The following is a 24,612-nucleotide window of genomic DNA, read 5'->3' on the forward strand; positions in this document are numbered from 1 at the left end:
TAAAATAACAAAATGTGGAAAGTGAAGCTCTGTGAATACTTTCCGGATGCACTGTATTTGGGTGTATAGTGCTCAAAAGAAGAACATATGGATAAAAATTGTGTATTTGTGCACATTTTGATGCGTCCATGCCTGGTTTTCTACTAATCCTATACAAGGTGCAATAGATCCCTTCAAATGGGTGTATTCTCCAGCTCTGCGAGTTTGCTGCAACATGCCCTGAGTGAACTTTATTCCCTGTCACACCCTAGTACTGCTTGGTCTCATTGCAATCAAAAGACATAGGGGGTCATTCCGAGTTGATCGCTTGCTAGCAACTTTTCTGCTGCGGGGTACACTGGGCTCCACAAGTCTGGACAATGGGGGTAGAGTAGGATCTTGATCCGAGGCACCAACAGGCTCAAAGCTTTGACCTTCTTCCCAAGATGCATAGCGCCGCCTCCTATATCACCCCGCCTTCCAGCACAGGAGCTCAGTCTGTCAGTTGGTGCTGCAGTAGGCAGGCACTTAACAGAGGGGCTGCTCCAAGCAGCCCTGAGAAAAGCTTTTTATGAGGTAAAAAGTGAAGACTTCAAGGGCAGCAGCGGTGGTAAATGTCTTGTGACATTCACTGCTGCAGCTCCAGCTCTCCCCAGCGGCGCTGTACACTCCCGAGCCCTGGTTGCCGGGTACCTACAGCGGAGGCTCCGGTTTTCTTCATGTTAGACACACACTGCTGGGGCTCTCCAGGATCGCGTGGCCGCGCTTCGGGAGGTGGTAAGTGGGTCCCGCTCGCGGGACCCGGTCTTTATCGCGATCCGGCACGGTCAGTGGGTGGTGGGCCGCGCGCGCTGACGGTGGACACTGGATACAGGCGATCCCACTAGATCACCAGGGCATGGGCACAGGTCAGGTTTTCTCTTAAAACCGATTTTAATATCGCCCACAGTACCTGGTGGTTTTGCCAGCAAGGGGTATAAGACTTGGACCTAAAGCCCCAGCCCCATGGCGCCATTTCCAACAAGTGTTCCCGCCCTGGAGCTGCATCTCTGTCTTTTCCTCACTCCCTGTCAGTGTCTGCGGCGCCATTACTCCTCAGCTCACTGTTCCTGGGACTGCTTGGGCAAATCCTCCTATGTAAAGCCGCCTGGTTGTCAGCGCTGTGCCTTTACATGACACTTAAGTATTCTACCTGCCTTTTTAGTCAGTGTTAGTAAGAGAGTGCATTTAGTCAGGGGTTTATAGTACAATTACCCTGTGATATGCATCCAGTTTCTTACTGTGTAGTGTTATATCTATTGACTATATAGCTGTGTAAGCTAGTCCAGTGCAGTATTATTGTCTGTAATAACCTCTGCATTGTACAAACTGTGACTATTTGTGTGTGCATTGATAGCTGAGTGGTGTCCATCTCGTGTCTTTCACTCAACTTGCTATCCCTATATTCTATATCCTGAGAGGGCTTGGTGCGTCAGGTGTTATTTAATATAGGATTTTCACAAAGATATACTGTATTACGTATTTTTCTCTGATTTAGTCGCCATATCTCTCCTTTATCTCTGCTGGTGCTGACTACACTGCGCAGGGGTTTGGGTTTAGGGATATAGTGCTGCTAATAATTGTACTGTTAGTGTTCACTCTAGGAGTGAAAAGGGGCAGGGCGCCGGACTCTGGGGGCACATGTGCTACTATAGAGAGCGTCTGTGGCCGGCGACGTCACTGTTGGGGGCGTGCCCAGCACCTCCGTCGGTGCTGGGCTTCCCCCAGCCCTCTCCCAATGCGTGAATGGATGCCGCGCGCATGCGCACGGCATCTATACACGCCGGGAGGGCAGGAAGCGGGCGGCTGTTCTAGCAGGGCGCCGCAAAAGGGGCAGGGCGGGTTTTGCCTGCTAAAAAACGGGCAGGGCGCGGTGCCCTGCTAAAACAGCCTAGAGTGAACACTATACTGTTGCCTCATACTGCAAGTTATATCATGTCTGCTTCTGAGGGTAACGGTTCTAGGGCTGAACACACTGCTGGTGTTGCTGAAGCCACAGGCACATATGGGGAGAATATAGCAGCTGTGGGCTCTGGTTCTGGGGGCTCCTTGCCCCCCAGTGGGACTGTGGCAACGGAGGCACATACTGACCCTCCGTGGGCCGCTTTTTCCACGCTTCTGCATACGCTAGCTCATAAACTAACACCCCCTATGGGACCCCCGATGCCGGTACAACCGTATGTGGTCCCCGCAGCTAACCCACCGTGGGTGGACGATTTATCTGCTCAATTAAAGAAGTTGAACCAGTCCCTGACTACTAAAAAGTCTGACCAACGCTCGCCTAAGTCCAAGAGGTCCTCTAACCTAGCGCTAGTCTCCTCACAATCCACTGCTGTCACTGACATCTCGTCTGATGAAGACAGCACATACACTGACCCCACAGGTTCTGACTCGGATACGGCTGATGGGGAGGGTAGTTCACATGTGGATGTTCCTGATCTTTTGGAGGCTATTAGATTACGGATGATCCCGAGCCATCCGTTCGTCCTAAGAAACCAGATAGGTTCAAGCGTCAGAAGGTGGTTAAACAAGTTTTACCTCACTCTGACCACGTAGTGGATATACGTCAGGAACCCTGGCAAAGCCCGGGTACAAAGTTTGTGCCTCAAAAGATGCTGGCTCGCTATCCCCTCGCGCCAGAGCTGTCTAAGAATTGGGAAACGTCTCCTCTAGTAGACTCACATGTGGCTAGGATGGTGGTTTCCTCAGCTCTACCTGTCACTACCATCACGTCTCTAAAAGAGCCTTATGGATAAACGTGTCGAGGGTTGTCTAAAAGCGATTTACACGCTCATGGGTGCTGCACAAAGGCCCACTATTGCAGCTACATGGGCGGCAGAGGCTATTGAAGCATGGGCCTTGGAGTTAGAAGCTGAAATCTCCTCTGACCATGCCAGACAATGCTTGTCATATATTGTCACAGCATCTCGTTATATTAAAGAGGCGGCTTCTGATGCCGGTATCCTAGCAGCCAAGGCCTCTACTACGTCAGTTCTGGCTCGCAGGATATTGTAGCTGAGATCCTGGTCTGTGGATCTGGACTCTAGAAAAACCCTGGAGGTACTCCCTTTCAAGGGGGATATTCTGTTTGGGGAGGACTTAAATAAGATAGTGGCTGACTTGGCTACTGCCAAAACTGCCTGTCTGCCTAATACAGCTCCTTCTGTGTCGAAGGCCAAAGGCACGTCCTTTCGCCCCTTTCGTCCTTCAGGTAAAGCAAAAGGTCAGGCGTGTACCATAAGCAGGCCCACACTTCCAAACCTGGTAAGCCAAAGCCCAAAAGAGCCTGGGCTGCCCGTCAGCCAGCAGCCAAGACCGATAAGCCTGCTGCATTACGGGGCGGGCCTCCCCCTGGGGAATCCCAGGGTGGGAGGGCCGGCTTCTAGGGTATACCCAGGAATGGTTGAAGACCACTTCAGATGCCAGGGTACGGGAAGTAGTCACTCGAGGTTACGCCATAGCCTTCAAAAACCGACCCCGTCATCGATTTTGCCAGACGGACGTCCCGTCGGACCAGACAAAGGCAAACACTCTGCATTCGGTGGTACAGACCCTCCTGGATACTGGAGTCGTAGTACAGGTGCCTCTTGCTCAGAGGGGCCAGGGGTACTATTCTCCGCTGTTTCTAGTCCCGAAACCGAATGTGTCCTCCCGGCCCATTCTTAACCTCAAGGCACTGAACAAGTTTGTGAAGGTTTCCAAGTTCTGTATGGAAACCCTTCGCTCTATAGTTCTGGCCTTGGAACCTGGGGACTACATGGTCTCCCTGGACATACAGGATGCTTACCTGCATATTCCTATAGCAGTGTCACATCAACAATACCTGAGGTTCGCTATTGGCAACCTCCATTACCAGTTTTGGGCGTTACCTTTTGGTTTAACAACGGATCCGCGAGTCTTCACCAAAGTTATGGCGGTGATGACGGGGGTACTCCGCCGTCAAGGGGTCCGGATACTGCCGTATCTGGACGACTTGTTAATCCTGGCAAATTCCACAGATCTTCTCCTGCGTCATCTGGATATGACGGTCCGGTTTCTACAAGCCCACGGGTGGCTCATCAACTGGAAGAAATCCTCCCTGGTCCCTGCTCAGAGCATGGTGCGTCTGGGAGTGCTGTTGGACACTCACAACCAGAGGTTGTTCTTGTCTCAGGAGAAAGTCCTGAAACTTAAGGGCAGGATTCGTTGCTTCCTTTCTCGTCCGCAAGTGTCGATACATTCGGCAATGCAGGTGCTGGGCTTCATGGTATCAACATTCGACATGGTGGAGTATGCTCAATTCCATTCTCGCCCCCTCCAGAAGCTGATTCTAGCCAAGTGGGACTGCCTGCCTCACCGGATCAGGTCTCAAATGATCTCTTTGACTCCGGAGGTCCGTCTGTCGCTGCTCTGGTGGCTCCAGGACCGACAATTGTGCAGAGGCCGTCCCTTCTGGATATCCAACTGGGTCCTGTTGACGACAGATTCCAGTCTAAGAGGTTGGGGCGCGGTGCTGGAGCAGCACTCCTTGCAGGGTCAGTGGACCAAGGAGGAATCTCTCCTCTCGATCAACATTCTGGAATTGCGGGCGGTCTTCAATATATTGAACCTAGCCCAGCATTTGATTCAGAACCGTCCTGTTCAAGTACAGTCGGACAACGCCACCACAGTGGCTTACATAAATAATCAAGGCGGCACTCGAAGCCGTTTGGCATTGAAGGAAGCCTCATGGATTCTACGTTGGGCAGAACGCGTTTTACTACCAGCAATATCGGCAATATTCATTCTGGGAGTCCTGAATTGGGAAGCGGACTTTCTCAGTCGTCAGGACGTGCATGCCGGCGAGTGGGGCCTCCATCCAGAAGTGTTTCAACTCCTCGTGGAAAGGTGTGGTCTTCCATATGTGGATCTTATGGCGTCTCGACACAATCACAAGGTTCCGGTCTTCGGAGCAAGGACAAGGGATCCTCAAGCAGCATTCGTGGATGCGCTGGCAGTGCCGTGGAGGTTTCGGCTGCCGTACGTGTTCCCTCCGGTGTCACTCCTGCCCAGGGTAATTCGGAAGTTTAAGCATGAAAAAGGAAATCTGCTTCTCATAGCTCCGGCGTGGCCCAGACGGCACTGGTTCTCAGACCTGCAAGGCCTATCGTCAGAGCGTCCACTTCTACTTCCACAACGCCCAGACCTCCTCGTTCAGGGCCCCTGTGTCTACCAGGACCTAGCCCAGCTGTCTTTTGACGGCGTGGCTCTTGAAGCTTCCGTCTTAAGAGCTAAGGGTTTTTCTGAAGAGGTCATTAGAACTATGTTGCGGGCTCGGAAACCGGCTTCTGCTCGGATTTACCATCGGGTCTGGCATTCCTACTTTGTTTGGTGCGCATCTAACCATTATGACGCTTCCAAGTTTAGTACAGCCAAACTTTTGGGTTTTCTACAGCAGGGCCTAGATTTAGGCCTGCGTCTGGCCTCCCTCAAGGTTCATCTTTCTGCCTTGTCGTTGTGGTTTCAGAGAAAAATTGCGACTTTACCTGATCATACTTTCACTCAGGGTGTGTTGTGTATCCAACCTCCCTATGTCCTTCCTGTGGCTCCTTGGGACTTGTCGGTGGTTTTGGAGGCGTTACAAGAGTCGCCATTTGAACCTCTTGGTTCAGCTAACCTTAAGTGGCTTTCCCTTAAGGTGGTGTTTCTGTTGGTTATTGCCTCTGCTAGAAGAGTGTCGGATTTGGGTGCCTTGTCTTGTAGTTCCCCATATCTGATTTTTCACCGTGACCGGGCGGTTCTTGGGACTCGTCCCGGATATTTGCCTAAGGTGGTTTCTTCGTTCCACCTTAATCAGGAGATTGTGGTTCCAGCTTTTGTCTCTCCTGATTTGTCTCCCAAAGAGCGGTCTTTGGATGTGGTATGGGCTCTCCGTATCTATGTGAAGAGAACTGCTTCTATTCGAAAGTCTGATTCTCTTTGTTTTGTTTGGATTTCACAAACGTGGCTGGCCTGCTCACAAGCAGACCCTGGCCAGGTGGATCAGAATGGTGATTGCGCATGCTTATGTGAAGGCTGGTCTGTCCGCTCCTGTTCACATTATTGCCCATTCTACTCTGTTTGTTGGACCTTCTTGGGCGGCCCAACGTGGTGCGACCCTTGATCAATTGTGCAAGGCGGCTACGTGGTCCTCTGGGAACATGTTCATAAGGTTCTATGTCTTCGATACTGCCTCTTCCCAGGATGCTTCCTTTGGACGCCGGATTCTTGTGCCCGCTACAATGCGTCCCCTCCCATAAGGAACTGCTTTAGGACATCCCCATTGTCCAGACTTGTGGAGCCCAGTGTACCCCGCAGCAGAAAACGAGTTTTATGGTAAGAACTTACCCTTGTTAAATCTCTTTCTGCGAGGTACACTGGGCTCCACAAGGCGCCCAACCCTGACGCACTTAGCTTCTTTGGGTTGATATGGCATTAGCCGCTGACACTTCTCTTGTCGTGAGAGTGTGGTGTATGTGGCTACTAACCGTTGTCGTCTCTTTTCCTGCTACTGCATTGGGCTGGTTAACTAAACTGAGCTCCTGTGCTGGGAGGCGGGGTGATATAGGAGGCGGCGCTATGCATCTTGGGATGAAGGTCAAAGCTTTGAGCCTGTTGGTGCCTTGGATCAAGATCCTACTCTACCACATTGTCCAGACTTGTGGAGCCCAGTGTACCTCGCAGAAAGAGTTTAAACAAGGGTAAGTTCTTACCATAAAACTCGTTTTTTGCAGTGCTTCGATCAGGTTAAAACTCTGCAAAACTGCGTATGCACCGCAATGCGCAGGCGTGTCGTATGGGTATAAAGAGGATCGGTGCTGGGTGATGGATTTAACGAAGAATCCATTTGCACAGTCGATCGCAAGGTGATTGACAGAGGGCGTTTATGGGTGTCAACTGACACTTATCTGGGAGTGTTGGGGGTAAACGCAGGCGTGTCCAAGCGTTTGCAGGGCGGGTGTCTGACGTCAATTCCGGGACCAAAAAGACTGGAGTGATCGCAGCGGCTGAGTAAGTCCAGAGCTACTCAGAAACTGCACATACTGTTTTTGTACCGCTTGGCTGCAAAGGTGTTCGCACACTCGCAAAGCGAAAATACACTCCTCCTCCATAGGTGGCGACTATCTGATCGCAGCGCTGCAAAAAGTTGCTAGCGAGCGATCAACTCGGAATGACCCCCATAGAACAGTGTATTGCCCTTATGTGCACCCATTTCTAAGTATGTGCCATGTGAATTCATGCAAGATATATGAACAAAATGCCTCCGTTCTTAGTAGAAGCACATAGTTTTTTTTACTCCTACCATTGATTTAAAAGCGCATGGCCCCATCAGTACAACATGCATGCTACTTTCCTTTTACTTGTTACATCAGACTTTGTAAAATCTATTCTAGACAACTCATGTGAAGTATTTTGTCTTGATAGCATTTTTTGTTTGTTTTACACTTGGTATATACAGCTTTGTACCAGCAGCTTTCAATGATAATGATGGCAGCCCCAGGTCAGCAAAGGTTGAGATAGCAGAACAGATTTAATTCCATATTTACTGCCCATTTGTCGCTTTTACAGGTATGAATAGTTGTCTTACGTGGTTTAAGTGTTAATTTTGTTCTTTGTTCCTCTTAGAACTGTAACTGCAGCATAGCAAGTGCTCTCTTACCCTGCTAGAACCACTTGTTTCTGCTTACAAGGGAGCAATATTCCTATTTTCTCCACGTGTCATTCATTGTTTCGCAGTCTACCTATTTATTGTATTAATTTATTTTGGGTATATTATACTTCATGAATGGACTAAAGAATATCCACTTTTTTTATTTAACTTTTTAATTAATGGGATACATTTGCTACATTTTGCCGTGACTGTCTAGGTTTGTTAATGCTTGTTCTTAAGTGTAACTAGCCACTCTGGGATCTTACTAGTTCCAAGGGCTCATCATAATATCACAGCTGTTCGTGACTTCTGGATTCCTGTATGGTGTTTGCTTCAGTATACCACCTGAATCAGCAGGGTATGACTGTAGTGCCTGGAACAGTAAGGGACCCGACAGCAGGATTATTATCATTATTACATTTTATTTATAAGGCGCCACAAGTGTTTACTGTACAAAGGACAATACAGGGAGACAAAACTTAGCATTACAGTAAATACCAAAAATAGAGTACAGGTAAAGAGCACCACAATTCTCAAAACATAATACAGCTAAGATGTAAGTAGCAAGGGGGTAATCATCGTACTAATTGGGGCAGGCGGCCATAGATAGAGATGAGCCTTTACCAGCAGGAGAAAAAGCTGGTTGCTGAATAGGAGAGAGCTGTGAGTGAAATGTGTCGAAGAGGGCTTTGACAACAAGAGGAAAGAGGGTCCTGCTCTGAAGAGCTAACAATCTAGTGGGAAGGGCGACACAGATGACATGAGGTGCAAGCAAGCGGGATGTAGCCTGATAACAGTATGCTAGCAAAGCAGAGATGTTCAAGGCATAAGGCAGGGGGGGGTGGAGGAGCAGCCTCAGGACTAGGTTATGCATCGGGAGGGTATGCTTTGATGAATAGGTGGGTTTTTAGTGCCTGTTTGAAGGTCGGGGAGAGTCTAATGGAACGGGGGATCGCCTTCCACTGAAGGGGTGCAGCACGGGCAAAATCTTGAACTCGTGCATGAGAAGCCGTAACCAGGGAAGAGGAGGGGCGACGGTCCTTGGCCGACCATAGGGGGCGGGAGGGAGTATGAAGGGAGAGTAGGTTGGAGATGTAGGGAGCAGTGGTATTAGAGATGGCCTTGTATGTGAAGGTGAGGAGTTTGAACAGGATTCTCTAAGGAAATGGGAGCCAGTGTGGATTTTGTCAAATGGGAGTGGCAGATGTGGAGCGGCGGGAGATGAAGATAAGCCTAGCTGCGGAGTTGAGGACAGATTGGAGGAGAGCGAGTGAGGCCAGTAAGGGGAACGTTGCAGTAGTTGAGTCGTGAGATGACCCAGTGAGTGGATAAGTTTAGTTGCACTCTGGGAGAGATGGCCTGATGCGCACAATGTTTCGTAGCTGGAACAGACAGGATTGCACCAGAGCTTGTATGTGGGGTGCAAAGGAGAGGGAGGAGTCGAGTGACGTCCAAGCAGCGGCGTTGGGGGACAGGGGAGATGGTGGGAGATGGAGACAAAGTCAGTGGCAGTGAGGGAGGAGAGGGGCGAAGGAGAGTATTGAAAGTTTCAAAGAGACTGCATGGACTGGAGGACTGAAAAGAGATGAGTACTTGGGGTTGGGGGGGGGAAGGATTGCTTGGCAAGAGAGCAGAGCTGTAGGAGGAGAGAATAAACTTGAAATGGAGGATGTCCGCCAGAGTGAGAATTCCTCCAGGAGCGTGTCTGCCAGAGTGAGCATTCCTCCAGGAGCGTGAACATTTTTATAAGAATTGTGTTAGTTTGATGTGCCAGGGTTGGGGTCTGGAGCGGAGGAGGGGGACAGAGGAGAGGGGGTCCACAGAGTTAAGAGCAACGGTAAGGGAAGAATTATAGGAGTCTGGTTGGGACAAGTCATAGTGGAGAGAGGAAGGTCTTGAGGGAGGACAGGATAGCGGGGTTGAGAGACCCGAGATTGCGTCTGGTGATGGTGGGTCTGGGCGTGGAGAGGAGAGGGGGGAAGATGATGGGGTGAAAGAAAGTAGATGGTGGTCAGAGAGAGGGAAGGAAGAGTTTGATCACATCGGTGTTTGATCACATCGGTGGGTGAAGACAAGGTCGAGGGAGTGGTGGAGGTCCATTGAGAGTCCCAAAGGAGGAGGAAAGTTCAAGACTATGGGAAGCAGCATTAGTGATGCCAATAGGTAGGATAGAGGGGAGGTCAGAGGAGAGAAAGTGGGGAAGCCAGGCAGCAAAGTTGTCAAGGAAAGGTGAACAATGGCCAGGGGTGGGGGGGGGGATGGGGTTAGTCGCTGCCACATGGGGGTGAATGGGATAGAAGAGGCGGATAGTGTGGACCTCGAAGGTGGAGAAGGTGAGGGAGGGAGGGCTCAGATGGGATGACACAAAAGGTGCAGTTTTTGGAGAGAAGGGTTGCCCACGCCTCCACCCTGGCGGTTGTCCGGTCTGACCGAGTGGGTGAAGGAGAGGCCTCCATAGGAGAGGGCAGCAGGGGACGTTGTCAGGAGGAGAGCCAGGTTTCAGTGATGGCGAGAAAGTTAAGAGTGGGAGATGAAGAGGTAGTGGATAGTTGCCAGCTTGTTGCAGATTGATCTAGCATTCCAGATTGCACAGAAGGAAGGGGAGATGGGGATCAGGTTGGCTGGTTTCTGAATTCTTTTGAGTTGTCTGGAAATTGGGGAGGGGGGTGAGACCTAGCAGTGAGGATTGGTATGGGACATGATCGAGGAGCCATAATTTGAGTACAGTAGTGTTCGGAGGAATAATATAGAATGAACAATGAGAAGGGGGGTGTAGTAAAAGCAAAGACAGAGCAAACCGGATTTTGGGGAAATAATGGAAGGAACGGAAAGGCTGAGATTGTTACACAGTGGATGTAGATTTTATAACAGACAGAAAGCAATGTGTGAGAGCAGTAGGGCTGTTACTTGACAGGGAGTTAAGTGTGCAGGCTGCAGGCGTTGGTGGTAGTGGATTAGGTAACTCACTGTAGTATGTTGATTGCAGTTCTTTTGAGGAGGTGGGGAAGATAGTCTGCCGTCCTGTTTCTCTCCGAATATCTCCAAAGTTCATATCCTCATACTTTACACTAACATACTTAACAGCTACAATGTTTTGCTGCCAGAGGCTTGAGCCAAATATGTACTAGGATCTACACGTATGTCCTGTTGCACGAATAGTTTAATAACTTTTTATTTCTGCAGCAGGGTACATAGGGTCCACAGGGAAACATTGGGGTGTGTAGTGGTGGATGAGGCATCTGGCACAGTTAAAGCTTTAGCTGTCCCAGGATGCATAGCTTCACTCCTCTATAACCCTGCCTCCAGCACTGGTAGCTCAGTTCTTCCATTAAATCTGCAACACCCTGTAATGGGAATATACCTCCTTGTGAATCAACACTTGAATAAATAAATTAGTTTACTAGAAATTAGATGCAAATATTGCGCTTTATTTTATGTTCAGTGATGAATTAAATGAGTGTTTTTCTCCCTTAGTGTGTGAAAGTCTCCATTAAAGACAAGCAGGTGAAGTACTTCATTCACTACAGCGGGTGGAATAAGAAGTAAGTTGAAATAAAGATGAATGCTTGGTGTGTTCGGCCTGTGCCGTAGGAAGCATGGTCACAGCTACTGTACTTGCTACATCCAGCCAGTAGGATAAGACAGAGCACAAGTGTCATTATAAAATCCGTGTAGCAGTGCCTCCAAAGTGGCTGTTGATGAAAAAATTAGCACAAGTGGAGTGATCATCACATGAATATTAAATTAATTAAAATAAAATTTAGTTATCTGAATATACATATACCAGAGACATATGTGCATATATTGCTGCCTTATGCAATTTAGTGTTAAAACTAAAGTAAAATACAAGCATAAATCGTTTTGTCTAGTTAGTGCCCAAAGTTCTTACAATAATTTGGACCAGTAACACAACTTTAATAGTCTTTAAGCTATAACTGAAAGGCTTTTTCATATGTTTCTCCACAAGGAGTTAGGTATGCTTATACAACAGTATCTGCAAAGTCTCCACAGTAGGTACAGTGTAACGTTTCATGTCAACGCAGACGGTCCGTGCACTACTAGACTTAATTCAGGAAGTAACTCCTGAGCAAAATCGTTTGGCTGTGGCTGCTGTATGGTAGAGAGCAGCACAAATTTATGACTTGTGATGATCAAGTGTCCCATCCAGGGAAAGTAACTGTGCTGCAATCTGGAAATGTGGCTGGAGCCTCAATGCAATGTTCAGGAGCGGGCTATGCTTTTCCTATGCCGGAGATGCTGGCGGCTGTCGGTGGCTACATACAATAGCGTGACTGGAGAGTATGCTTGCTCGAATCACAGCACCCTCTCCGGTCATGCTATTGTATGTAGCTTCTGGCGTCCGCAAGCATCCCTGGCATGGTACCACCAGTCCAATAGTTTTTTGCTGTCTCAATAGACAGCATGTTTAATACATGGATTGGCACTCACCATCCCTGTTGACGTGTAAGTACATGCAGAACCCCTCCCCTCCCTCCCCTCCCTCCCTCCCCCAAACACACTCACACACCTCACACTTACAACAAGCCAAATCCTACATGCCTGTCTCGAGATGCCTCTGGTGTCTCTGGTGACAAAAGCAAACACCTGAATACACACACACTACTGCAAGAACCACAGTGCCCTTGCAGCTGTATATGGGCTGGTAGTAATAAAATCTGCAGCAGATACCCAGAAATGCTTAATGGGCGATTTTAATTGTTTTACCCCGCAGCTACCACTAGGGGAAGCAGAGCGGAGCAATTCAATCTTTGCTCCATTTAGATGCCCGGTAGCCGTGGGAATCGCCAAACTCCACTTCTAAAATTGGTACTAAAAGTCCCACACTGCCCTTGTAGCTCTGGATGCAGAGCTGCAAGAGCTCGGTGGTTCTTGTAGTACTATGTTTAAAAGTTGAGCTGGGCGATTCCGCTATTACCAGGGGATTATGGCAGGAGCCATGCCTAGAGTTGGACAGCTAGGAATTCATTGATATGCATGATGCCTCATGCGAAATCGTCCAGTTGGTCATGCAGCACGGCCGACCAGAAGATTTTTTATGTGACTGAGGAAGCGAGCAAATCGCAGGTACACACTGTACAATTCAGCTGAAATGTCGTTCTTATTTGGCTGGAAACTATAGATCAAGCCAACATCGTTAAGGTCTGTACCCATCCTAGCTTTGTAACTATCAACCAGTCAATTTGAAGACAATCTGTCAACATATAGGACCAGAATTAAATGTTCCTGAACGCGCCCGCCTGCAGTATTGTAAGTTTGCTGCCGACGGGCGTGACAAGTTAATTTCAGTTCGTTACCTCCGGTCGACAATATTAATTTCTGTCTACTGTTAGAGTGGGAACACTTGGAAAAAGGGCAATCATGCCGAAATTCCTTCGGCCCGCACCATGTCAGATTGCCCATACATATTAGATGTAATGAAGGACGGAGCAGCATCTTGTTCCATCCTTCATTACAGTGCATCGGGTTGCACACTATCTTCTGGTTTGCTACGCTGCACAGGAAACCGAACGATGTCTCATACCATCAACAGGTACACATTACACTTTCTGCACGATTTGTAGTTCCAATGTTACATATCGTGCTGCTGTTGTCCTGATTTGTACCCACCCTAAGGGGTGTATTCAATAACTGTCGGAAGCTGCCGTCTTGTCAGAAAGACGGCAGCTTCCGACAGAAATGGGTCGAAAGGGGTTCCGACCTATTCAATAGGGGCTGATTTTTTCCGAAAAGTTGGGAATTCCCGACTTGTCGGTAAATACGTACATCGGCGGAATAGCCACCGATCCACGTTCTTCTGTCGGAAATGGGGCCAAATCCGACAGGTTTTGGCCCCTTTTTCCGACCAACTCAAACCGACTCGAAAACAAGTCGGATTGAGGTGAGCACGCAAGCAGTGCTGCCCGCGGCTGGGGGAGCTGAGATCGACTGCCAGCGGGGGGGAGCTGGCTGCGGGGGGACATGGCGGCAGTGGGAGACGGCGCTGCAGGGAGTGGTGCCAGGCACTTCCCTCCCTGAACCCCCCCTCCCCTGCCGCCGCAGACATGTTCCCCCACAGCCAGCTCCCCCCGCCGGCCGCTGATCTGTGCTCTCCCCGCCGCCCGCAAGCACATCTCTCCCTGCAGCGGCTGGACGGGTCCCTGTGTACGGCCAGATCCGACAGTCTGATTTGGCTGTCCACTGAATAGGGGTTGTCTGATGCATTCAGACAACTGCATGTCGGAATGGTTCCGACTCTTATTGAATATACCCCTAAGTGTCTGTCTGTATTTTGACAATCTAATAACCCTGTCTAATAACAGGTTGGCCTATTAATTGTCTACTTGGCATCGATCCATTACTCCACGCCCAATAGTGACACATGTGAACAGAGCTGCTTTGTAGTAATGGTTTTAGTGAAAAAATACAGAAGGAAATTGTAAAACCTAAATTCCTGTTTTCAGTAGAAGTTTCATGAGAAAAATAACAAAAAAAAACTTTATCCTATGGTGGGAAACACCTGATTTTATGCTTAATGAGCTGCTCTGCTAAAGACTCTATGGTGATGGTGTGTTTGTTTTTTGTTTTTTTGTTTTTTGTTTTCCTTTTTTTGCAGCTGGGATGAGTGGGTACCAGAGAGTAGAGTACTCAAATACGTGGACACTAACCTGCAGAAACAAAAAGAACTTCAGAAAGCCAATCAGTAAGTGTGGTCTTACCATACATGTAAACACTGTAGAGTTAGGTTCATGGGCTGTATGTAAAACAGTGGAGGGTTTATGGGGAGCAGTTTAGACTCTGGGGAATTATGTCCAACAGGTGAACTATTTGGGCTAATTTATGAATTGTTATGCAGGGATCAGTATGCAGAGGGAAAGATGAGAGCGGCCGCTCCAGGAAAGAAGACGGCTGCACTTCAACAGAAGAATGTAGAAGTGTAAGTAAATTTATAAAGGTCTCTTATTCTCTATTTAGACTTAACAGAAATCACAAATGCGGCTCTACATTTGGTGTTTAGTAGTAAATGATAGGGCCACTTGGTATGTATTAAGTTACATTTTCTAAATTCTTTTTATTTTTTTGTCTTAGGAAAACAAAAAAAAATAAGCAGAAAGGTAGGTGGTTTGGGGGTTTTCTGTTGTCGTTCATTTTTGCTTCTTAACTGTGTTCTTTTTGGTAAATGTGTGGTTTCTTCACAGCTCCGGGGAGTGGGGAAGGCAGCAGTACCAGCGATGCACCTCAGCCACCGCGCAAGAAACGGGCACGTGTGGATCCCACCGTAGAGAGTGTAAGTACCTCTTCTGAAAAGTTTGATATAGGCTAGTACAACAGGCGTGACAGTGTGCTGCCCTCTGATTTTCTGTCATCTAGTTTCTGCAGACTGCTGCTGTTTTGTACTGTCCCGCGACAAGACACCTGCATGACACGTTTTCCTTATGTTAGCTTACATTAGTCATTCTAGAACACCTGTGCTATGAGGAATATGTGCAGCTCCCTTCTGAGATTGTTTGTGTCTCTAGGAGGAAACTTTTATGAACAGAGTTGAAGTTAAAGTAAAGATTCCTGAGGAATTGAAACCCTGGCTTGTGGATGACTGGGATCTCATCACACGACAGAAACAGGTACAGTATTCGGAGCAATTGAACACTTCAGGACATCACTTGAAGCCACCTGGTTTTCCTGTTTAAAAATGCAGAACATGTAGCACTTCTGCTTGTCACACATTAGCTACAAATGCTGTTATGATTGTGCAGCCTGTCAGCTATTTGGCAATAGGAGTCATGGACTTGCAGATGATTATGACTGAGTGCTACTTGTATATGGCTTCAGGGATTAAAGCTCCAGTCTGCATGCTGTAGAGCAGACCTGGGCAAAGTACGGCCCGTGGGCCACATACGGCCCTTTGGCAATCCCTGTCCGGCCCCTCTCCGCCCACAGGCTCCCTGCACCATGGATGCTCTGGTCCTGCAGGATGCGCTGTGAATCACAGTCCTGTGTGTGCCTCAGCCAATACTGAAATGCTATTGGCTGAGGCGCACACAGGATGAGTGACTCTCAGCGCATCCTGCAGGACACAATCGTTCCCCATTGCCCGCCTCCCCTGTCAGTCACCGCCAGCATGTTCTCAAGGCGCCTCCTGATACGTCCGTCGTCCTTCCTTGCCTGACAGCGCGCCACTCAGTCAGCACCACAAGTACTGCTTGTGGAACTACAAGTCCCAGGTTCGATTGTCTCTTAATTTTCTCCTATAAATACCCAGCGCTGGATCTGGTGCACTTAAGAACTTCTTAATTCCCCTTATTCCCGTATCCACCGTCAGGTAAAGTGTGCAACTCAATTAAAATGAAGGGGTGTGCACCACAGTGCATAAAACCACAAATTTAATAGGTCAACCACATCCAATTAAGTATAGAATCACGTACTAACAGTGGCGGTATAAACCACCGCAAGTAACATCCGCATCATTGGTTCGGCCCTCCAACACAGTTAAGACTTTTAATGTGGCCCCCTATAGCAGGCCTGGCCAACCTGTGGCTCCCCAGCTGTTGTAAAACTACAAATCCTATTATGCAATGCCACAGTTTTGCTATTATGAAATGCTAAAACTGTGGCAGGGCATGCTGGGATGTGTAGTTTCACAACATCTGGAGAGCCACAGGTTGGCCAGGCCTGCCCTATAGAAATGAATTGCCCACCCCTGCTGTAGAGGAATAGTGGGTGTGAACCAATGCATTAACTTTCTGTCTTGTGCATTTACTGTAACATTTATTCTTTAGTATTTTGCATAAATAGCTAATATTGTGCAACAATTGTATTTTCTGCTGCGGGGTACACTGGGCTCCACAGGGAATGACATTGGGGGTGTAGAGTAGGATCTTGATCCGAAGCACCAACAGGCTAAAAGCTTTGACTGTTCCCAGAATGCATAGCGCCGCCGCCTCTATAACCCTGCCTCCGTGCACAGGAGCTCAGTTTTGTAGTTGGTGCCGTGCAGGCAAACAGGTGGGCTGCTCCTGCAGCACTCAGAAGAGCTTTCTTAAGTGAAAAATGAAGACTGCTGCCGAGACACTGTGAGTGTTAGATGTCAGTCAGACATAACCTGCTGCAGCTCAATCACCTCCCCCAGCGGCGCTGTATACTCCTGGGTACTTAGATGAAAACCGGAGCCTTCACTGTGTCAGTCACACACCACATCGCGCTCTCCAGGATCGCGTGGCTGCACTCAAGGAGGCGGTAAGTGGGTCCCTCAGGCGGGATCTGCTGGAAATCGTGATCCGGCACGGCCAGGGTGGACACTGTGGTGGTACAAGGACCCCACTAGACCACCAAAGCAAGGGCACAGGTCGGTTTTACTAAAAACCGTTTGCTATAAAGCCCGCAGTACCCGGTGAAGTCCAGCAAGGGGATAAGCCTTTGACATGTAGCCCCTCCCCCAGCCCCAGGGTGCCATTTAGAGTAAATGTTCCTGCCCTGGAGCTGCATCTCTCCCTCACTCCCTGTTGGCGTTTGGGCGCCATTAGGACAAGCTGAGCTGATTCTGGGACTTTTTGGGCAAATCCTCCTTTGTAAAGCCATCTGCATGTCAGCGCTGTGCATTTTACAGGACACTTTAGTATTCTACATGTCTGCTGACAGTGTTGGTTAAGAAACAGTACATTTAGTCAGGGTTATTTAGTACAAGTACCCTGTGATATATATCCAGTCTTTACTGTGCATTGATATATCTATTGAGTGTATAGTTATACTTGGTATTACTCTGTATTGCTAGTCCAGTTTTATAGCATGTTATAATTTCTACATTGTACAATGTGACTGTGTGTGTGTGCATATAGCTGCTGTGACCTCCCATTTCGTTTCTCACTCGGATTGCTATTCCTATGTTCTGTAACCTGAGGGGGCTAAGTGCGTCAGGGTTATATTTAATAGAGTTGTTTCACGAGATATACTTATTGTGTGTTTTTTTTTTCTCTTTGATTTTTAGTCACCATATACCTCTGGAACTCTGTTTGTGCTAATACACTACACAGGGGGTTCTTGTCAGGTGTTGTGCTGCTGATATTGTACTGTGTTGCCTTAAATTGCGCTTTCAGAAATGTCAGCTACAAGGAGTAACGGAGCTGGGGCTGATCCCACATTGCGTGGTGGTGACGCTGCAGACATGTTTGAGGAAAATATAGCTGCTAAGGGTTCAGGTTCTGGGGGTTCCTTACCCACAAGTGGGACCGTAGCAATGGGTGTTCATAATGACCCACCTTGGGCTACTTTCTCAATGTTATTGAATACGCTGGTAACTAGACTTACGCCCCCTATGGGACCTCCTGAGCCGGTACAACCGCTTATGGTCCCTGCGGTTAATCTGTCATGGGCAGATCAACTGTCAACTCAGTTACAGCAATTGAACCAATCGCTGTCTAAACAGAAATCTCACCCTCGTCCGCCTAAGACCAAGGGGTCCTCTAAGCGGGCCATTATTTCCTGACAATCCACCAATGTCCCAGATACTTCGTCTGAGGATGGCGTATCTACTGACCCCACAGGCACTGATTCTGATGGGGAATCTGTTTCACAGGTGGATGTTCCTGACTTGTTGGAGGCTATCAGGTTAATCCTTCAAATTACTGATGACCCAGATCCTGATACTGCCCCTAAGACACCGGACAGATTTAAACGTCAAAGTGGTTAAACAAGTTTTACCTCACTCTGACAATTTAGTTGACATAAGTCATTAATCCTGGGAAACAAGAAGATGCTGGCTCGCTATCACAAGAAGATGCTGGCTCGCTATTCCCTCGCGGCGGAGCTAATTAAAAATTGGGAGACACCCTGCCAGTAGATTCGCAGGTGGCGCGGCTGGTGGTATCCTTAGCTCTGCCTGTAACGACTGTCACGTCTTTGAAAGAACCGACTGTTAAGTGTGTGGAGGGTTGTTTAAAGGCGATTTACACCCTAGCTGGTGCTGCGCATCGGCCCACCATTGCAGCGACTTGGGCTGCAGAGGCTATTGAAGCGTGGGCTTAGGAATTGGAAGCTGAGCTACCTTCTAACGTTTCTGATCATGCTAGACAATGTCTGTCGTATATTGTCACAGCTTCTCATTATATTAAGGAGGTGGCTTCTGATGCTGGTATTCTGGAGGCCAAGGCTTCTACTATGTCCATTTTGGCTCGCCGGATTCTCTGGTTGCTGTCCTGGTCTCTGGATCTGGACTCTAAGACAACCTTGTAGGTGATCCCTTTTAAGGGAAACATTCTTTTCGGAGAAGACCTCAACAAGATAGTGGCTGACTTACCTTCTGCTAAAACAGCTTGTCTACCTAGTATTGCTCCTTCGGTATAGAAGGCTAAGAGTACTACCTTTCGCTCCTTTCGTCCGCCAGGGAAAGCAAAGGGTCAGGCGTACCCGATACAGGCTTGCACTTCCAAACCCACTAAGCCCAAACCTAAACGGGCCTGGGCTGCCTGTCTGCCTGCTTTCAAAACTGACAAGCCTGCTGCATGACAGGGCGGGCCTCCCTCTGGAGGATCCCAGGGTGGGGGTCCGACTTCTAGGGTTTACCCAGGAATGGTTGAAGACCACTTCAGATACCTGGGTTTGGGAAGTCGTCACTCGAGGTTACGCCGTATCCTTCAAGAATCGTCCGCCTCATCGATTTTGCCTGACAGACGTCCCTCTGGATCAGGTGAAGGCAAACACACTTCATTCCGTGGTACAGTCCCTCCTGGACACAGGAGTGGTAGTACAGGTGCCTCTGGCTCAGAGAGGCAAGGGGTACTATTCACCACAGTTCCTAGTCCCGAAATTGAATGGGTCCTCTCAGCCCATTCTCAACCTCAAGTCCTTAAACAAATTTGTGAGGGTCTCCAAGTTTCGTATGGAAACGATTCGCTCTATTGTTCTGGCCTTGGAGCCTGGGGATTATATGGCATCCCTGGATATACAGGATGCTTACCTGCATATTCCTATTGCAATGTCGCATCAGCAGTTCCTGAGGTTTGTGGCTGGCAACCTCCATTACAAACTTCGGGTGTTATCTTTTGGTTTGACCACGGCTCCACGAGTCTTCACCAAGGTCATGGCGGTAATGACGGCTGTACTCCGCCGTCAAGGGGTCAGGATCCTGCCGTATCTGGACAACTTGTTGATCCTGGCGAATTCCCCAGAAATTCGCCTACGCCATCTGGATCTAACTATCCAGTTTCTGCATGCCCACGGGTGGCTCATCAACTGGAAGAAATCTTCCCTGGTCCCTGCTCGGAGCATGGTGCACCTGGGGGCGTTGTTGGACACTCAACCAGCGGTTGTTCTTATCTAGGTAGAAAGTGCTGATGCTTCCTGTCTGGTCCGCAAGTGTTGATACATTCGGCAATGCAAGTGCTAGGTCTCATGGTGTCTGCTTTCGACATGGTGGCGTACGCTCAATTCCATTCCTGCCCTCTGCAGAAGCTGATTCTTGCCAGGTGGGACGGCCTGCCTCACCGGATCAGGTTGCAAATGATCTGGTCTCCGGAGGTCCGTCTGTCCTGCAGCCACCATCACAGTGACAATCAATTGAGCAGGGGTCGTCCCTTCTGGATCTCCAACTGGGGTCTTCTGATGACAGATGCCAGTCTGAGAGGTTGGGGCTCGGTGTTGGAGCAACACTTCCTTCAGGGTCCGTGGACCAGGGAGGAGTCTAAACATTCTGGAACTGTGGGCGGTGTTAAACTCACTGTACCTGTCTCAGCATTTTAATACAGAACAGACCTGTTCAAGTACAGCCGGAGAACGCCACCACGGTGGCGTACATCAATCAAGGCGGCACTCGAAGCCGCATGGCAATGAGGGAAGTATCACGGATTCTTCAGTGGGCGGAAAGCCATCTGCCAGCCATATCGGCAGTATTCATTCCGGGGGTCCTAACCTGGGAAGCGGACTTTCTCAGTCGTCAGTATGTACACACCGGAGAGTGGAGCCTCCATCCAGAAGTGGTTCAACTACTCGTGGACAAGTGGGGCCTTCCAGATTTGGACCTGATGGCGTCTCGACACAATCACAAGGTTCCGGTCTTTGGAGCAAGGACAAGGGATCCTTAAGCAGCGTTCGTGGACGCACTGGCAATTCCATGGAACTTTCAGCTGCCATACGTGTTCCCTCCGGTGTCACTCCTGCCCAGAGTAATAAGGAAGTTCAAGCAAGAAGGAGGAATCCTACTTCTGATTGCTCCCGTGTGGCCCAGACAGCATTGGTTCTCAGACCTTCAGTGTCTCTCGATAGAGCATCCCCTTCTACTTCCACAGTGCCCGGATCTCCTCGTTCAGGGCCCGTGTGTATCAGGATTTAGCCGGTTGGTTTTGATGGCGTGGCTCTTGAAGCTTCTGTCCTGAGGGTCAAAGGATTTTCTGAGGCGGACATTCAAACCATGTTGAAGGCACGGAAACCGGCTTCTGCTTGGATTTACCATAGGGTCTGGAATTCTTACTTTGCTTGGTGCGCCACTAATAATCATGACTCTTACAAGTTTAGTACAGCCAAACTTTTGGCCTTTCTACGGCAAGGCCTGGACTTGGGCCTTCGTCTGGCCTCCATCAATTCATATTTCTGCCTTGTCTGTTTGGTTTCAGAGAAAATTTGCAACTTTACCTGATGTTCATACGTTCACTCAGGGTGTGTTGCGGATTCAACCGCCTTATGTCCCGCTTGTGGCTCCTTGGGACTTGTCTGTGGTTCTGGAGGCGTTGCAAGGTTCTCCGTCTGAGCCTCTTGAATCTGCAGACCTTAAGTGGCTTTCTCTTAAGGTATTATTTCTGCTGGCTATTGCCTCTGCTAGACGGGTGTCTGATCTGGGTGCCTTGTCTTGTAGGTCCCCATATCTGATTTTTCACTGTGACCGGGCTGTTCTTAGAACACGTCCCGGGTACTTGCCTAAGGTGGTGTCTTCTTTCCACCTTAATCAGGAGATTGTGGTTCCGGCCTTGGCCTCTCCTGACTTGTCTTCCAAAGAGCGGTCTTTGGATGTGGTATGGGCTCTCCGTATCTGTGAAGAGAACTGCATCCCTTCGGAAGTCTGATTCTCTTTGTACTGTTTGGTTTTCACAAACGTGGCTGGCCTGCTCACAAGCAGACCCTGGCCAGATGGATTAGAATGGTGATTGCACATGCATATGTACAGGCTGGTCTTCCAGCTCCTGCTACCTTCAAGGCCCATTCTATTCGGTCTGTGGGACCTTCTTGGGCGGCCCGACGTGGTGCGACCCTTTAACAATTGTGCAAGGCGGCTACGTGGTCCTCGGTGCACACGTTCATAAGGTTCCATGCCTTCGATACTTCCGCCTCACAGGATGCTTCCTTTGGACGCCGGGTTCTTGTGCCTGCTACAGTGCGTCCCCTCCCATGAGGAACTGCTTTAGGACATCCCCAATGTCATTCCCTGTGGAGCCCAGTGTACCCTGCAGCAGAGAACGAGATTTATGGTAAGAACTTACCGTTGTTAAATCTTTCTGCGAGGTACACTGGCCTCCACAGGGCGCCTACCCTGACGCACTTAACTTCTTGGGGTTGGTATGGCATTAGCCGCTGACACTTTCTCCTGTCGTGAGAATGTAGCGTATGTGGCTACTAACGGTTGTCTCTCTTTACCTGCTACTGCATTGGACTGGTTAACAAATGTGAGCTCCTGTGCACGGAGGCGGCGCTATGCATTCTGGGAACAGTCAAAGCTTTTAGCCTGTTGGTGCCTCGGATCAAGATCCTACTCTACACCCCAATGTCATTCCCTGTGGAGCCCAGTGTACCTCGCAAAAAGATTTAACAACTAAGTTCTTACCATTAAATCTAATTTTCTGGTATACTAATGTATACAAAAGACCGCAATTGGATCAGCTTGACAAAAATAAATTGTGTTCCGTAGACCATATCGGCACAACCCAAAACTTAAAATGTAGTTTAGTGTGGAATGCAGAGAGAACCCATTTTCTCTTAAGTCCTAGAGGATGCTGGGGTTCCATTTAGTACCATGGGGTATAGACTGGTCCTTTGGGAGCCATTGGCACTTTAAGAGTTTGAGAGTGTGGACTGGCTCCTCTCTCTATGCCCCTCCTACCAGACTCAGTTTAGAAACTGTGCCTGGAGGAGCCGGTCACAGCTAGGGGAGCTCTACAGAGCTTCTCTGGAAAAGTTTTTTTTTATTTTTAGAGGGTTTTTTTTTTTTATATATATTTTACAGGGAGGCTGCTGGCAACAGCCTCTCTGCTTCTTGGGACTAGGGGTGGAAGGGGTAGCTTCGCTGACAGTACACTGAGTTCCTGAGGGGATCGAACGTTCTTGGATCATCATTTTAAAGATATCTTTAGCGAGTTCACTCCATGTATAAACACGTGAGTGGGGTACGCTGTGCCTGGACTAACTGATTAGACAAAGATACCTTTTATGTGCCTTTCTTTATTTCCTTTAATGTGCGTTTCGGTACGCTCTAATTTGTATTGAATTGGTGGCGAGATCTTATTCATTCTTCTATCAAGTCTCATTGTACACCAGGGCTCCATTTTCTGGACACCACGAAAATTGATTCTTCATACGTTACTACACATTGGTTTTTCTATTTTTTTGTTTTCCATATTTACTGAGGGCATTTGGCTCAAGACTGATGACCTAAGGACTTCTTCCGTTTGCAAAATCAAACTGTATTGTTGAATATAATCCTTTTCAATTTTCATGTACATTTCCCTCATTTTTCCTTACATTCTACTATTGGGCGCCTTTGATCACATCCCTCCCTTTCTTCTATTTTCCTTTACCTGTATTTGGGCAGGTTCCAAGGGTTTTGATTGGGCTGACCATATCTTTGTGCACCAGAGTTCACTCATTCATAAGTATCATTAGCGCCATTAAGGGGGCGGAGCTTCTCGGAGCGGACCCAGCAGCGCCATTTTCCTGCCTACAGACACGCTGTTAGTGAAGAGCAGTCCCTCCATATCAACTCCAGCTATCTTTTACGGTACCAGGTGGTTGTAGAAGGAAGGGGGGGGGGGGGGCTGTGTAACCTATTAAGGTACAGTCAGCGCTGGTGTCTCCCTATACCTTGAAAGCAGTGTGTGGGTTGGCTCCAATCTCTGTCTCTCTTGCCATTCTTGGGGTTGAAACTCTGTCTAGCCTCCCCTGTGTGTGTGAAGTGGTTGGGGGTCTCCATTTAGCGATGTCCAGGGACTCTGTGTCATATGCTGCAGAGGATATATCCTCTCAGGATGATCTCATTCCATGTAATCAGGATTGCACTGTTTTAGCGCAGATACCAGCAAGGGAGCCTGAATGGTTATCCTCTATCAAATCTATGATTTCTCAGATTTCTAGTAGGGTTGCACAGAATGAATCTGCAACTCTGGTTTTACAGAACTCTATGGCAATTTGGTCCAGTTCTGTTACCTCAGAGCCCCCCTTTGTAGGTTCCCACAAACGTGCTCTTGCCCAGATTATGCAAGATGACACTGATACCGATTCTGGCACGACAGACGGTGATGGGGATGCACTCAGGGGACCTGCATCTCCTGCTAAAGGGGTGCAGTTGATGATGGAGGCTATTAGGGATGTGTTGAATATTGCTGATACCACACCTGAGCAGGTTGAGGAGGCTTACTTCACTGACCATAAGAGAGCCTCGCTAACCTTCACTGCGTCCAAAGAATTAAATGCTATTTTTGAAAAAGCTTGGGTAAACCCGGAGAAAAAATTCCAGATCCCTAGAAGGGTTCTGGTTGCTTTCCCCTTCCCTGAGGAGGATAGAAAAAAATGGGAAAACCCACCCATAGTGGACGCACCTGTATCCAGACTCTCAAAGGTGGTTTTACCTGTTCCAGGATCTACCGCCTTAAAGCAGCCGGCTGATCGCAAAGTTGATACTACGCTCAAATCCATATACACTGCTTCAGGGGCGATACTACGTCCTACTATTGCCTGTGCATGGATTTTCAAAGCTA

The 24,612-nt window shown here is 48.6% G+C and overlaps 1 protein-coding gene across 7 annotated transcripts in view; it reads left to right on the forward strand.

Annotated features, from left to right (window-relative positions):
- Positions 1–24,612, forward strand: part of MORF4L1 (mortality factor 4 like 1) — a 105,445-nt gene that overhangs the window by 65,337 nt on the left and 15,496 nt on the right. For 6 of the 7 annotated variants that reach the window (XM_063925497.1, XM_063925495.1, XM_063925496.1 and 3 more), the window contains 6 exons: positions 11,141–11,208; positions 14,280–14,366; positions 14,520–14,600; positions 14,753–14,778; positions 14,863–14,951; positions 15,184–15,285. In XM_063925497.1, the coding sequence (XP_063781567.1) occupies positions 11,141–11,208; positions 14,280–14,366; positions 14,520–14,600; positions 14,753–14,778; positions 14,863–14,951; positions 15,184–15,285 (453 nt within the window). Of the gene's footprint in view, positions 1–7,565; positions 7,585–11,140; positions 11,209–14,279; positions 14,367–14,519; positions 14,601–14,752; positions 14,779–14,862; positions 14,952–15,183; positions 15,286–24,612 lie in introns of those variants that run through there. The other variant, XM_063925501.1, reaches the window with a different exon arrangement.

Source organism: Pseudophryne corroboree, chromosome 6 (genome assembly GCF_028390025.1).
Source record: "Pseudophryne corroboree isolate aPseCor3 chromosome 6, aPseCor3.hap2, whole genome shotgun sequence".
Lineage (NCBI taxonomy): Eukaryota > Metazoa > Chordata > Amphibia > Anura > Myobatrachidae > Pseudophryne > Pseudophryne corroboree.